Source organism: Tyto alba, unplaced genomic scaffold, assembly GCF_018691265.1.
Source record: "Tyto alba isolate M040663 unplaced genomic scaffold, T.alba_DEE_v4.0 Super-Scaffold_3, whole genome shotgun sequence".
In the NCBI taxonomy this organism is placed as follows: Eukaryota; Metazoa; Chordata; class Aves; order Strigiformes; family Tytonidae; genus Tyto; species Tyto alba.
In genome coordinates, this window is record NW_024881304.1 from 15,367,688 (window position 1) to 15,381,501 (window position 13,814).

General features: G+C 49.2%; 1 protein-coding gene across 1 annotated transcript; it reads left to right on the forward strand.

Annotated features, from left to right (window-relative positions):
• The first annotated feature begins 10,450 nt into the window (after positions 1-10,450).
• GPR27 (G protein-coupled receptor 27) lies at positions 10,451-12,691 on the forward strand. The gene has a single exon (XM_009976159.3). The coding sequence runs from the start codon at positions 10,495-10,497 to the stop codon at positions 11,635-11,637; it is 1,143 nt and encodes a 380-aa protein (XP_009974461.2). The 5' UTR covers positions 10,451-10,494; the 3' UTR covers positions 11,638-12,691.
• Positions 12,692-13,814: the final 1,123 nt, after the last annotated feature.

A 13,814-nucleotide genomic window follows, 5' to 3' on the forward strand; every position in this document is an offset into this window, starting at 1 on the left:
GGGACCTGAGAAAACAGAATGGAAGCTTACTAACTTCTGGGGCAGGTAATCCTGAATTTCTCCAGGCTTTCTCTCTATCGAAGTTTATAAAGGAAAACCCAAGGCCAACTAGCTCCTCTGGTATATGAAAAAGCAAATCACAGGACAGACTTCTGCCAGATGTGAACTCGGAGAAGGCAGTCCAGGTCCTCTACCTACCTTAGATTAGTGTACTAGCTGGAAAGACATCGGTGTTTCCAGGACCCTTGATGCTTTGTAGAATCACAGCTCTCTTTAGCTGCCATCGCTTGTGAAGGAAGGCTGACCCTCACCCAAAGTCCTTTACAGTTAAGTAAAGGCATGTATTGACTTCAATATGCTTTAGATTAGATCTTTATTCTTTACCTAGCCACCTCTGGGGAGGTGAACTGGCTTAACTCAGCATTCAATCCATGCATTGGGTATTAGGAGACTTGAATTTCTGACTCAGCTTTGGATACCAGGCATCTGCTTTCATCCCTTCCTTCCCATTCCCCAGGCTTGTAAGGCACTGGAGCTACCTCAGGTGCTAAAGAAAGAGATGCCCAGCAAAGGTGAGGTCAGGAGCATAAAAGCAAGAAACCTGACAGGCCTCAAATCTAAGTTGTGTGTTGGAAACAAACGCCAAACAGCTTTCTTTTCCCTATTTCCCAGCAAAATATCTGCAGTGTTTCACTTAGATAGCACTTTCCCAAACATGGGGATCCCAAAATAGCACCATCCACAATGTTGTTCTGTGTTATATTAAACAAAAAAGGTTATTTGCACCACATCTGGCATTGGCTTTGATGTGGATCGTGAGCTTAAATACTGAACTTTTTTTTACAGGCATCCTAGTATACAGCTGAGGGAAACAATGTGCAAGAGTCACATCCTACACACTGAGCAAACCACGTTAGCCTGTACCACAGAGTCAGATCGGGATGGAAAGCCTCATCTATTATTCATATTGTAATAAATAAATACATTCTAAAATATATTAAAAAAACCACACAAAAAATATATATTTTTATAGGTTTTATGCTCATATTTTAAAAAGGATGAGCTCAGTGCTGCTCTATAGTTCATTCATAGGGGTCATCCAACTTTCTGCATCACACTCTCAAATTTGGTACCCAGCCAAACCAATACAGCCAAGGGCCCCTCTGGAAATAAACCACTAGAGGGAGACTGACTTCAGCAACGTCACACCCACAGGGAGAAAATCCTGCACAGCATTTTAAAAAATCAAGATTCAGATAACATCTGCTCCCTACAGCTCAGGTCAACATTACTCTGAGTGTTTTTAATTCACAAATAAAAGTGGCTGAAACTAATGGGTCAAGTTTGGTTTCGTTACTGTAAATTGAGGGAGCATCGTGTAAATGGGATCAGGCAGTCACGTATTCTCTTACTGTTTGTCAGAGAGGTTAGGCCGACTCTATTAAAAAAAAAAAAAAAACACACCAAAAAAATGCCCCAGCCACTGAAAATACTAATAGCTGTATCCTAGCAACATCATGGATTCCATGTGGACTTTGTTCTGGAGTCTACAGTTTTATTTCATCAAAATTATTGACTTTCTCAAAGTCTCTAAAGGACCATCAAAAGCCAGTTAGTGCTTAAAAAAATACAAACATTTAATTAGTTACATTAATAAGAAAAAAAAAAAAAAAAAAGAAAAGCAGCATTGCACGCTAGAGCTCCTTTTTCACAGAGCTCAGTTTAGCTCCCTTTGAAATCACTATCAAAATTCCCACTTTATTTATTGGTAGCAGAGCTGGGTCCCTCCTTCGAGAAGCAAAGCTGGAAATGGCCCTACAGAACTTGGCAGATGAGATTTGTTTCCCAGGCTGGGCTCACGCATTGCATGGATGAAATTCACACAGCTCTCCACAGTCCTCCCAGTCATCATGTCCTTACTGTAAAGGTAATTCAATTGGCATTCGAATGATATACAGAGGCTTTCTGCAAGGCTTTTCTACTATGCATATAACAAATGTCTTTTTTTTTTTTTTTTATCTACATTTTGCTTTTATTTCACCACAACAATTATTTTCAGTATCACAAAAAATGTAAAATCCTGTTGGATCTTCCCAAAAGCCCGTACCCTGCTCCTCTCAGGTATGAAGACCTCAGGTTTAACACAGCTCTGGGAGGTTTTCCCTCATCAGCCCTGCATCACTGATGTGAACTTTATTAGATAAAATACAAGATTCAAAGGCCAAATTAGTAAAAAATTAAACCACTCAATCCTCCCAAAGAAAAACCCTTCACACAAAAGGAGCAACTAAGAAAAAATGCAACCCAAATCAAAAAAGTAGGCTGTTTGTTATCCTTAACAGCTTGCATGATGATCCAAGGAATCATAGGGCAGTTGGGAATTTAACTCAGGGTTTGGACAGGCTCAGATTTCGGTCACAATTTTCACTCAGCTCCAAACTACGTCACAGCTTTTTCTGACAGTTTTTATCTGTTATTTCAAGCTCTGCTTCTGTACGTTAGCAAGACCTTTTACCAGAGACAAAGCGCTATTAAAATAACAGATTTCTTTTCATCAACCTGCCTTAAAAGCTTAGTCGATAGGATAGTATGATAAAAAGTGTTTCTAATGCTTTACTTAGCCTACAAAGTTGGTCGAGACCCATGAACACTTCTAAACCGCAAAATCTTTTCTGCGTTCTACTTCTATAGTTCAAAATTAAATGATGAGAGAATGCCTTCGTTGAAGAAGTAATTTAAGTACAGGAGGGTTAGTTAGTGACTTTCAGCCCTTGGAACGTGAACCCGGTGGTGGCTTGATCTGCATTCCAGATGTGGCGCTGACCTGGCCGTGCCACCCCAGCAGTGGTGGCGGGGAGCCTCGAGCCCAGCCCCGAACTGCTCCTCTCCATCATGGGAATCCTCCGCTGGATTATCATCCCACCCTGGCAAGGGCTTTGTCTAAACAGGCAACACCCCAGTAACTAAGAATTTAGGATCCAAGTAGTGTTCGTGGGCTCTCTGATATTGTTAAATCTCAGAGTTCTAGTCACATTGAAGGTTTTTACATTGCTTGTCCTTTCATCTCAACCAGCTGTTGAGGGAGGAAGGAGCCATAGGCAACGAGGGGATATCCGTTTGCATGAAGTGCCAAAATAAGAGAGCGGTTCTGGCTTCGGCCGAAGTTGTGCACAGGTATAAACCAGCAGGAAAGGTAATATATAAAGACAATGAGGCAGCAAAGAAATTAGCTTTCAGATTTTATTTACTCAAGATAAAAAATGGTATCAGAAGGTATTTTCAGCACCTCAAATAACTCACCCCAATGATTAGATTAATTCCAAAACTGCTCCAAGGAGAGCAACTAAACAACAATTTGAGAGTTGCATACCATGTTCTTAGTTACACCCTGAGAGAGTGCTGGTGGGCTAATTTATACCCGGGTAATATGTAAAAGGGAGGGGGGAAGTAAAATACACAGTAAAAATGAAGATGATTTGACTAGCCAAGCAGATTTTATTTGAAGGCTCTCTTCAGCATTTAGTAAGAATAGCAACTGCAGCCTGTTGACCAGTTCCAGCAGGCTTGCTTTTGATGGCAGACACTGTAGACAGCAAGTGGAGGACAGCAAGGGCTGAATTCATACTAAAGAAGTAAAAACCTGCTTTCACAGTGACTTTGAAGATGGACTTTCAGTTGTGCATTACCTCTTTTTTTTTTTTTTTAACCCAGTGAATTTTCTAGACAGGCATTCCTAGTAGGTCTATCTGAAAGCAGAGAAAAGATAGCAATGGAAATTATTTCATAATCAAAACAGCCACCTTTTGTTCCAAGGCTGCCCACGCTGTCCATGGTGAATTTTCTGGTGCCAAAGGCCATTTGACCATGATGAAGGGGGTGGATTCATCCTGTCCGGCGGCGATGGCACAGCCCCCGGGCAGGGAGGGCAGGTTGCGAGGGCTGCAGTCAGCCATGCAGGGAGACGTGACAACACAGTGTGTAAAGCCTGTTATTGCCCATTTGTCCTGCTGCCAGGCTTTACCTCAGCCCGTGGGGACGGCTGCAGCGCACACGTGTATGCGTGTAAGTAGGAACACATTTATTGCAAGACATTATAACCTTTCCTGCTAATGAAGAACTTGGGGCTTGAGAAGCACCACAGCCAAGGGCTGGCAGTGCTCCTAAAGGCAATAAGCTGCTTATCTCTGGCCTAAAGAGTTTATAGCACCCATGTATCTTCAAAAGCTCATTAGCTCTTCGGTAAGCAGCTGAGACATTACATGCACAAGCAGAACAGCAGTGGCTTGAGGTTGCTACAGCACAGAGAAAACTTCTGGGGTTGGCTAGTCTGCAGCAGGCTGGTTCAATAGCCTGAGGCAATCCCACTTACGTATAAACTGGAGAAAGCCTGATCTCGTGAAATGCTGCTTAGTACCTGGCTTTGCTAGTAGGAGAGCGTGTAGCTAAAACTCAGCCCTAGGGAGGGGCTGCACCCACCTCCCTGGTACCCACCGAGAGCTGAAACCGGCCGGGCACGGCATCTCGCAGCATCACCAGCCCCGGCAGCGGAGGAAGCCACGTGCCCTGACATGGGCTCACACTGCATCTGTTTCTCCCTTGCCCTGCACTCCTTCGGTCACTCGCTGTCCCCAGGGCAGAGGGACAGGAAGAGCAACCCAAGCAGATGGTGTCTATGCTGTGGGAGAGAACTATGGAGAAAGGAAAAAAAGAAACGGGAAAATCTGTGCCTGGGGAGGTGCCCCTGGAGATGCTGGAAGAACGGCTTTTTGTAACTTTCTTGGCATGTCTGTGAGACTGGATCACAGCTACAGGCTCCTGTAGAAAGCCGTCACGTCAGGGATATTTCCTGTCTCACTGCGGCTATTCCCCGTGTCACACAGGAGCTCTTCCACAAAAGAGCTGCTTCTGAAGAACAGCGTGTCACCAACAATTCAGCAGGTTAAGTTTAGCAGAGCCAGTGATAGAAGTGAGCAGGAAGGAGCTATTCTTCCCCTCTGCTTTTCTTCCTTCTCCATTGAGCAAAGTCTTTAAAGACCAGCTCCCTTTGCAGAAGGCTACAGAACTTTTGGCAAGTGGCATGCACAGAGGCATTCACAGCCATGATACCTGTGTCTGGTTATTTCCAGTCAAAATAATCTCCTACTCAATTATGGAGAAGAATAGAGAAGCTCAGCCTGACTCACAATCACATGGGGGAAAAATGAGAGGAGTTGTTCAAGTTCAAAACGTTCAGCTCGCTGTGGAGGAGGATTAGTACTGCTGTGGAAGGAGGCTTTCTCTCCCTCTGCAGCAGCACAGCACTAAGGGATGGAAAAGACCCGAGTCCACTTCCCTGCTGTGCCAAATATACTCCTCCGTTCTTCTCTCCTCCCTCCCCAAGAGAGCATATGAAGTATTAAACAGATAGGAATAAGCCCTTGAAAAATGTGATAGCTAGCTGTCAGATACCTCTCTGCCAGATAGCTGCAGCTATGTGACTGTTCGCCTGCAGATCCTCTGCTGCCATCCAGGAAATCGGGCTTCAACAGTGCCATTAACACCCTCATCCACTTCAGTGTCATCTGCACATTTTGCACAACGGTGCTAATACTTCTGTGAAAAAAAACACATCCAAAATCCCCCGTTAGTGTTCTGCTGGGCACAGACCCGGCCTCTGCTTGCCCATGCTCTACCCAGCCTGATGGCAGTCCCCAGTGCCCCATCCCTGACCCGACATCTGGTCCCTCTGCAAGTGAGAGGTAGGGTGAGGGTTTTCCAGCGTTGGTTTAAATTTGTCTTCATTTCACTGGCATGTACCATGGCTGCACCCCGGTTATGGAAGGCAAGCGTGACTCCTGTGCAAAGCTGTTATTTTGGGTAGTACTCTAAATTTTGCAGACTTAAAACTTCTCACACTGTTCTCATGTTAGCCAGTGCCCAAAGATTACCTTCATGTGTCATCTTCTGTTCTGTCGTTGTCACAAAGTATTATCATGATCCTTGTAAACACCCACAAACCTCCCTCATTATCTCCTTGCTCTCCCGCCTCCCTTTGCAGGGATGAGTGATAGCCACGGTTCCACTGATGCCATTCCCTAGGCTGCAGCCTCCCTGTTTGTTCGTCCTCCCCCTTGTCTAGGGTTCCTATCGTCTCTCTCTCCCATCTCACAGCTGGATTTTGAGTTCTCTTGGCAAAGGGACAGCTTTTTGTTTTGCTTATGTTGCATCCTGGTCCCTGACTCACTCCGTTAGGTGCAAAGATAACACAAATAATGAATGTCATCCTGAGAGCTGTCTGGGAATTACAGGAAACTGGGAAGGAGGATCCAAATCTTTCTTGTGCCAGCATCCGACTCAAGCCTCTGTTATCCCTTTCTGCTCCAGACTGACCTTTTCATCTCCTTGATTACTAAGCCTGAAAACTTTTCCTTGCCTGAATTATCTGTGACAGCAAAATTGTTTTGGCTGACTGCTCTCACCTGTCCTGCTTCCCAGTGGTGTCTCGGCCATGGAGGGGGCTCTGGGTTTGTCCTTCAGGCATGTCCAGACATTTCCTACTTCTTCCCTTATGTCACACCAGAGATAACACTGACTTCTACTCCAGTAGTACGAAGGATACAGGTCACTTCCATTTCCAGAAACATTACGTAGAGCTCCCAGACACAAAAACACAAATAACACCACCAATAATAAATAGCTAGGGCTTCAGGAAGATTACCGGTGACTGGTGGAAAGAAGGCAATATGCCACGGTATTTGCTGTAAGAGTCTGTATTTCAGCTGTCTCTCCCATTTGAGGCAGCGAGCAGAGAACATGAAGAGGCAGCCAATTCAAGTAAAGCACACTGAAAGGTCAGAGGAATCCATCTAGCTTGTGCAGCACCATTTTGTAAGCAGAGAATAGCTCTTCATTAAACTCGTTTTGTGAAAGTGATTGAAGTGAGAAAAGGAAATAGCTTAACACACTCATTACAATCTCTGGAAATTACCTGTTCCCCACAACTGCTGCAATGGATCTGGCTTTTGACCGGCTATGCCCAAAGCAATATACACCCAGTGCTTTCAGCCCCTGCCTGGGCACCTGAGGCAAGAGCCCAGCGTTTTAGCGCCGTGCTGCGTCCATGGTACACCCATGTCATGTCCAGGGGTACACCCATGTCATGTCCAGGGGTACACCCGTGCACAAGGGTCCTCCCTCTCAGCCGGGGGCTGGATGCCCAGCAGCACGCACAGAGCCGAGCAGCACCGAGGGTGAAGGCTTCGCTGTGGGGGTGTCGGGGCAGTCCCCGCTGCTCCTTTTGACTCTTAACGGTGACCACCTCCCCAGGCACCGCAGTCCCTGTGGGGTGGAAGAGCTCCTCGAGCAGCTCAGCAACAGCAGAGGGGGTTAAAAAACACCCTCTTTCTCTTGTTTTAGTCAAATACTGCAAACGTGGCGCTGTCCTAATGTCCAAACTGAGACTGAGCCTGGGCAAGAAACTTGGTTGAACCTGATGGGTGTGATGCAAAGAAGAGGTGAAGCACCCTGAGGTGCAGGCATGGGGGCACCCAGCTGGGGCAGGGGGGGCTCTTCCCCTGGCAGGGAGCAGGCAGGGAGCTCAGAACAAGGGCTGGGGTGTAACTAACAGACAGAGTTATCCTGGTGGGTTGAACTCCATGCCAGCCTCTTTGGGAGGTGAGGAGCCTGCTCACATAAAGACTCTGCAAGGAGGCTGGCCCCAAATTCCTGGCTCACACCTCCTGTAGCACTATATAGCTGCCCCATCAGGGCAGCAGGCCTGGGAAGATGGATGAAACACCATTCCCTGCCCGCTCTCCCCTCGCTACAGGTGGGAGAAAGATGAGCTAGCAATTTGCTTCTGGCCTGGCAAGATAGCAGTGAATTACGGCAGCTCCTGAGCCAGCTCAGCTGCGCTGGCAAGCATTCAGGGAGAGGAGAAACCCTACCCGCAGGCACGGAGGAGGGAAGCAGGTGTGTTATTCCCTTTTGCTCACTTGATGGCAGAGATCACAGAGCTAACACGGGCCATAAGGTCTCCTCTGCTCCTCCAAAAAGCCACGCGCCCCCAAGGACAACAGATCCTCGCACTCGTGCTTGGCAAAGCGCTTTGGTTGCTGGCACCCTGCTGTGGCAGAGCCTGTGAACGCCGTGCCGTGTTGCACCGGGGGTTAGCGAGGTACAGGGTGTCCCCAGCTCCTCCAGAGAGAGGATGCTGAGGGAGCCGGTGCCGGTGCCAGGCTGCCGAGGGGACCCCGCGCTCCCGGCACTCAAGTCGCTGCACGAATGTGAGAAACGCCTTGAAAATTGCACAAAGCACTGAGCAACCCGTGGGCAATTCTCTGTCACAGTAAAACTTCGGTGCAAATGAGAAACCTAACAACTGAAAACAGCTCAGATGCACTGGTAGGAAGCAAAAAGCAGCCTCAATTATTTGCCACTGTTAGTTTTGTTGTTGTTGTTGTTGTTGCTTTCCTTCTCAGGATTTCTTTGCTCTCCTAACACTAGCAATAAATAACAGATACAAACCAGATCCACAGGCAAATTAACTCCTGTGTGTGATACAGATTGCCCTCAACACGTGTTTGGGCCAAAGTCTGGTTTTGGTTCCACCACTGTTTAAATGCCAGGCATTCAGCAGAGCTGCTCTGGATGTCTGGTGGCACGACTGAGGTCAGTGCCCGGCCCCCACCACACGCAGTGAGACTTTCTGAAACCAGCCAGAAAGATCTGCTCAAAAGCTGCTCCACCAACATCCGCTTTTAGGGCTGATGCAGACGATTTAATTGCTATAGTTTCTGGAATAATGCAGAATTTACTGATGGCTTTTAATAGAATGCTCAAAAAGGATTTCAGACGTGTCCTTCACAAGAGGCCATGAAGGAAACTCAGTAATAGTACAATAATTGCATTAGCATCTCCAGCGAGCCCAGGGCCGCGTGTTAGTGCACACAGCGAGGCCTTGCCCTACATACACAAGGATGGCAAAGTGGGAGAGAGAGGACAAGGATCTGTGTGTCTCACTGGCCTACGTTAATGAAACTACCCGTTAGAAACCCGCACCAACGGTACGGGTGCATCATCAGAAGCTCCGTGCTAGCCAGGCCAAAGGTGTTTTACCCAGCTCACAAAAACCTGCCCAGCCCTCCCTGGGCTGTAACTGAGCCTGGGGAGCTGCGTAAGCCCCTGCACAATGCACAACCACTGAAAGCATCCAGGTGGGTTAGGGACATTTTGCCATCTCCCCCTCCCATTCGGCCCTCCTAGGAACCCCAGGCAGACCCCAAATGTCAGGCTCCCGACTTGCAGTGGCAGCTTCCCCTTGATGTTCACGCCGAGACATTTGCCACGCGAGCTTGCTGGAAACCTCCTTCCCCTGCAAAACCTCCCTGCCCAGCGAGGGACCGCACGCCCAGATGCTCCGCTGCAACAGGCGCTACTGGACTTGCTCCCGCCGTGAGCAGGGGGATAAATGGCTGTTCTGTCCGGCTAAATCTAGGAAAAGTGCATTGGGGAACGTGACACAGGTATACCGCTAACGTATGGATCAATGTATGCAGTAGGTATCCATAGGTGTGTATATGGGCATATACACACCCGCGTCCTGCACAGATACATCAGTGTCACCCTTCCACCTCCCGAAGGGGATGTGGGGGCTCTCCGAGGCCACCCCACCACGGGAAAAAAAGCGATGGCCAGACCCCCCCCCCCCCAAGCCCACCCCGCGGGGATGCTCCGCTCACCCCGGCTGCCCCCCCCCCGCCCCGGGCCCCATCTCGGCACCCAACCCCACCGCTGCATTCCCCCCTCCCCGCCTCCGCGGGAGAAGGGCGGGGGCCAGCGGGACCCGCGGCTCCGCTCCGCTGCGCCAGCGGGACCTCCGCGCCGCTCCGCGCCGCTGCGCGCCTGACTCAGCCCCGCGCTCCGCAGGGGCCGGGCTGCGCGGGGAGCGGAGGGGGGGGGGGGGGGGGGGGGCGGAGGCAGAGCGGAGGGAAGGAGGAGGAGGGAAAGGGAAGAAGGAGGGAGGGGGATTTACCCCATTGTCCTCGGCGGGAGCTTGGGCAGAGCCGCCGCCGCTGTGCGCAGGCTCGGCCGGCCCCTCGCCCGGCGCGGAGAAGCAGCAGCTCGGCCGGTGGTAAGAGGGGGGGGGTGGCTCCGCGCCGCTCCGCACCCCCCCCCCCCCCCTCCATCCCCTTCCCCGCGCATCCTCCTCCTCCCCCACCACCACCCCCCCCCCCCCCGCCATGGGGCGGCGGCGGCGCCGGGCGCGGCCCTAGCGCGGGCGCGGAGCGGAGGAACCGCATGGCCCGCGGGGAGCGCGGCGGCAGCGCCCGGCGGCGCCGGGGCCGGGGCGGCGGGGGGGGGCCGGCGGCGGGGGGCACGGGGGAGCCGGGCGGCGCGGCCCTCGGCCCCGGCGCGCTGCCGCGGCGCTGAGACCCCGGCCCTGCCTGCGCGGCGCCGCCGAAGAGAAGGAGGAGGAGGAGGAGGAGGAGGAGGAGGAGGAGGAGGAAGGACCCGATGGCGAACAGCAGCGAGCTGGGGAGCAGCAGCAGCCCGCACCTGCCCAGCGCCGGCGGCCTGCTGAGCGCCTCCGGGCTGAAGCTGGCCACCCTGGGCTTGATCCTCTGCGTGAGCTTGGCGGGCAACGTGCTCTTCGCTTGGCTCATCCTCAAGGACCGGCACCTGCACCGCGCCCCGTACTACCTGCTGCTGGACCTCTGCCTGGCCGACGGGCTCCGCTCGCTGGCCTGCTTCCCCTTCGTCATGCTGTCGGTGCGCAGCGGGGCCGCCTGGCCCCACGGGCCCCTCAGCTGCAAGGTGCTGGCCTTCCTGGCCGTGCTGTTCTGCTTCCACGCCGCCTTCTTGCTCTTCTGCGTGGGGGTTACGCGCTACATGGCCATCGCCCACCACCGCTTCTACGCCAAGCGCATGACGGGCTGGACCTGCCTGGCTGTGGTGTGCATGGTGTGGACCCTCTCCATGGCCATGGCCTTCCCCCCCGTCTTCGACGTGGGCACCTACAAGTTCATCCGGGAGGAGGAGCAGTGCATCTTCGAGCACCGCTACGTCAAGGCCAATGACACGCTGGGCTTCATGCTCATGCTGGCGGCCGTCATCGCTGCCACCCACCTGGTCTACATCAAGCTGCTCTTCTTCATCCACGGCCACCGCAAGATGAAGCCGGCCCAGCTGGTACCAGCCATCAGCCAGAACTGGACCTTCCACGGGCCGGGAGCCACCGGCCAAGCAGCTGCGAACTGGACGGCTGGTTTTGGCAGGGGGCCCACGCCGCCCACCCTCGTGGGCATCAGGCAGGCCACCCACAGCCAGATCAAGAGGCTGCTGGTGCTGGAGGAGTTTAAGATGGAGAAAAGGCTCTGCAAGATGTTCTACATGATCACCTTGCTCTTCCTGCTCCTCTGGTCCCCCTACATTGTGGCCTGCTACCTGCGGGTCTTCATTAAGGCCAGCTCCATCCCCCAGGTCTACCTGACCACCTCTGTCTGGATGACGTTTGCCCAGGCAGGGGTCAACCCCATCCTCTGCTTCATCTTCAACAAGGAGCTCAGGGTCTGTCTCCGAGCCCACTTCCCATGCTGCCAAAGCATCCAGAGCACCCAGGGCACCATCCTTTGTGATCTCAAGAGCTTTGGGATGTAGGGGGGCTTTTCTCTTCCTAAGAAAGAAAGATGGATATAATTTTCCATGTTTCTGCATATGATCTCAAGAGAGTGTGACCTGTGGGGGACATACTAAACCACCACCCAGCACCCAAACCTTAGGCTGTAAGAAGCTATTTTATTTATTTTTCTATATTTTGCGTATGCTCTCTTCAGAACATAAAAGGTTGCTGTCTATGGGAACAGGTACTTGAGCAGAACACCTCCAAACCTTAGGCAGTAAGAAGCTGTTTTTCTTTGTGATTGTGTGGTTTTTAAAAAACAAAACAGGGCTCCGAGTTTCTGGTCTTGCTTCTAATGTTTCTAGACATGATTCCAACAGATACGGATTAAGGCCATGACATTTTTTTGTTTCCCTATTCCTGTCTGTTTTGATAAAGGCTTAACAATTTTACTCATGTAATATTTGATAAGGGCCAAGACAATTTTATACTAAAGTTATTTTTGATGACCTCAAGAGGTGTTGTTTTATTATTATTTGATTTTAAGTGAAGAACAAGAAGAGGACGTTGCTAATGTGGTCAGAAGTCAGTTTTTGGTGGGAGCTGTTGAGTTCATTCATTCTCAAATGGTTTGAGTATTTGAAGCAGTTACTTATAACTTTTGCTTGACATGCAAACAGTGTAGAACTAATTTCAATTTTCTTGTTGCACTATTCATTTGGTAATATTTCAGAACTATTTGTGAAATGTGATTTTAAAATATCAACTTTAAAAATAATCAACTATAGCAGTTTTTAAAACCTAGATTGAAATTCATATTTTACTGCCTTTATAGGAAGTTATCTACAAACCTGGGTAATACTTGTACATTTTGACTGTTTTCTTTAATAAAATATTGAAAACCTTTACTGTATGTAATTGTTTCAGAATGGCAGCATTCTGCTTTGCTGACAAATAACTTGTGTATGTGGAAGGTTGTATGTCTTGTGTCTGAGTAGATTTCACAGCTGAGGTTATTATGGACAAGCACAATCCTTATTTGCTGTTAGATCTCAATTTAGGTGTTTATACCAATAAAAGTGACTAAAGCTATTTTTAAGAAGACTTAAGTTCATGATGGGCAACAGGTTTAAATAGCACAACTCTTTGTGTCTACTGAACCCAAATTTCTGGTTGGACTAATCGCTCCTCTGTTAATGCTGGAAAAGAGTGGGTAATTGTGGATTGCTAATTATTTTAGCTGGCTAAGCAGTTTTTTAACATGGTGGCTTGGTTAATACTATACTCATCTGTAAGCTATATTCTTAATGGGTAATTTACATTTATTAAGCATGGCATTTTAACTTGCTTTACTGTTCCACAAAAACTTCTCTGAAAGTATCTTAACTGGCAGCTTGATGGCGGGATCCTGACAACTTTTTAGCCATCTCAGAGGAAACGGTCCCTAACATGCTTTCTTTTTGGTGTATCACGTAACACTTAACAAACAGTGATCGTAGCTGTGCTGGAGCAAGTTTCACACGAAATAAGAGAGAGAAGCTCAATTTCCATGAAGAAATCTACATTTGTGCTAAGAATATTTCTGCAGAGAGTAGTCCAAAGTTGTTAGACATCAACTGAGAAATGGTTGTTCTGGCTGTGAAGTGAGCACAGAAGAGACGTGTGACAGATCAGAAGAGGGCTAAGGTGGCAGCTTCAGATTTACGCAGGGAATGAAAGGAGGTGGGGCTTCTGGTGTGGTTTTATATCTTGCTTTCCCCTCTCAGCTTGGATTTGAACACCAGAGAGGCAACATTTCTTGAAGTGCATAAGGAGAAGTTTGCAATTTGAGCTTTCAGTATAGCTGCAGAGATGGCAGGCAGGAGGAAGATGAGGCTGCACTGATGCTGCCAGAGCTGGGCTAGGAGATAGGACCATGGATTGGAGTATCTTAAAAACAAAGTGAGACTTAATGATTGTTTTCAAAGCTGTTTGAAAATGCATCTGGGTACTGAAGGAAAACTGTCGGGAACTTCAGATCACAGCAGAAGTTGGTTAGCGGTGCTAATTACATTTTCATCCTGGAGTATCAGCTCATAGTTTAGTGAATCTTGGAGAGTAACGGGGTAGAGTTGTGTTACAAAGACTTAAGGGCAAGGCATTAATACTGTTAGTGGGAATTGTGTTCCAAGTATACCTTACACACCTGGTTTACTGTTAGGTCTTTTCAGCAAGG